Genomic DNA, 1,273 nt, shown 5'->3' on the forward strand with positions numbered 1-1,273 from the left:
TTCAGTAAAGAAAATAATTATGTGTTTGTGTTTTTAAATTACACAAAAAAATTGATTTTGTTGAAAATAAACATATTTAAAATTGGGGATGGCGTATTAAGACATGCACGTGAAGGCCCACAATGTAAGCTTGAATACAAACACATATTCAAAGCCCACTTTATATCAAACCCTAAATTGGTAACAAAATCTACACACTATGGTTGATTGTCCCCTTCTTTCTGTGCCTACAAATTAAGACATTCACATTATAAATAGGCCGTTGATTTCCATACAACATACTGAACCCCTAGGGTTATAGGCAGTGATAAGATGTCAAGCAGAAGGTGGAGGGAGTCGTCCAGGACCAATATTTCAGAGGAGCAGATCACTCAACTTCTCTCTACCTTACGCCAACTTCTTCCCGAGATTCCTCATTCCCATTCTCACAAGGTATATTACTTCTCCATCTCTCTCTTTCAATAACAACATGCTGCCATTGGATTTTGACTGTATATTCTCTGCAGGCATCATCAGCGGCCAAGGTTTTAGAACAGACATGCAATTACATAAAAACCTTGCATCGTGAAGTTGATGATCTGAGTGACCGGCTGTCCCAGCTCCTAGCCACCATCGATGCCGACAGTGCCGAAGCCGCCATCATCCGAAGCTTATTTAATTAATACAAAAAAAAAAAAACCTCCTTCTGTATTCCTTCAATTTTCTCTGCTTTTTCTATACTTTTAGTTTTTACTAGCTAGGCTCTAATGAATCATTACATCGTACACACATGACTATATATTTTGAGACACTATGCTTCCCTTTCGTGAGACTGTAAATAAAAAATATTTGCACTAGCAAACGCCTTTTTGCTTTAATGCTATTTCTTTTTCATAAATATATACTGTAACGTAAAACTTAATAAATTAAGATTTATTATGTTAGATCATCATTAATAAGGATTAGAAGAGGAAGCTTATCTAAATTTACTGATATATTCAAACTTCAAGTCTTGTGGCTTAAGTATTTTAAAATTAGCACATACTTTTTTTAAAGAATGTGATTCTTTTTTGAATATGAGATGTCAGAAAAGTTATATATATATATAATTTGAGATATAATCTTAATATATAATTTTTCACATTAATCTTTTAACTTCTAATTGATTAATTATCAATTAAAATTTAATTACTCAGTATATATGTATTTTTATCTATACTTTATTTAACAACCAAACCTCCTTAAAACTTAATTTTAATATAAACTAACATTTTATAATAGAAAATAATAACAT

At 31.4% G+C, this 1,273-nt stretch overlaps 1 protein-coding gene across 1 annotated transcript; it reads left to right on the forward strand.

Annotated features, from left to right (window-relative positions):
• Positions 1 to 259: 259 nt before the first annotated feature.
• Positions 260 to 841, forward strand: LOC108460050 (transcription factor PRE6-like). The gene is made up of 2 exons (XM_017759433.2): positions 260 to 432; positions 507 to 841. The coding sequence occupies exons 1-2, from the start codon at positions 313 to 315 to the stop codon at positions 660 to 662; spliced, it is 276 nt and encodes a 91-aa protein (XP_017614922.1). The 5' UTR covers positions 260 to 312; the 3' UTR covers positions 663 to 841.
• Positions 842 to 1,273: the final 432 nt, after the last annotated feature.

The sequence above is a fragment of the Gossypium arboreum genome, chromosome 4, assembly GCF_025698485.1.
Source record: "Gossypium arboreum isolate Shixiya-1 chromosome 4, ASM2569848v2, whole genome shotgun sequence".
NCBI classification, from domain to species: domain Eukaryota; kingdom Viridiplantae; phylum Streptophyta; class Magnoliopsida; order Malvales; family Malvaceae; genus Gossypium; species Gossypium arboreum.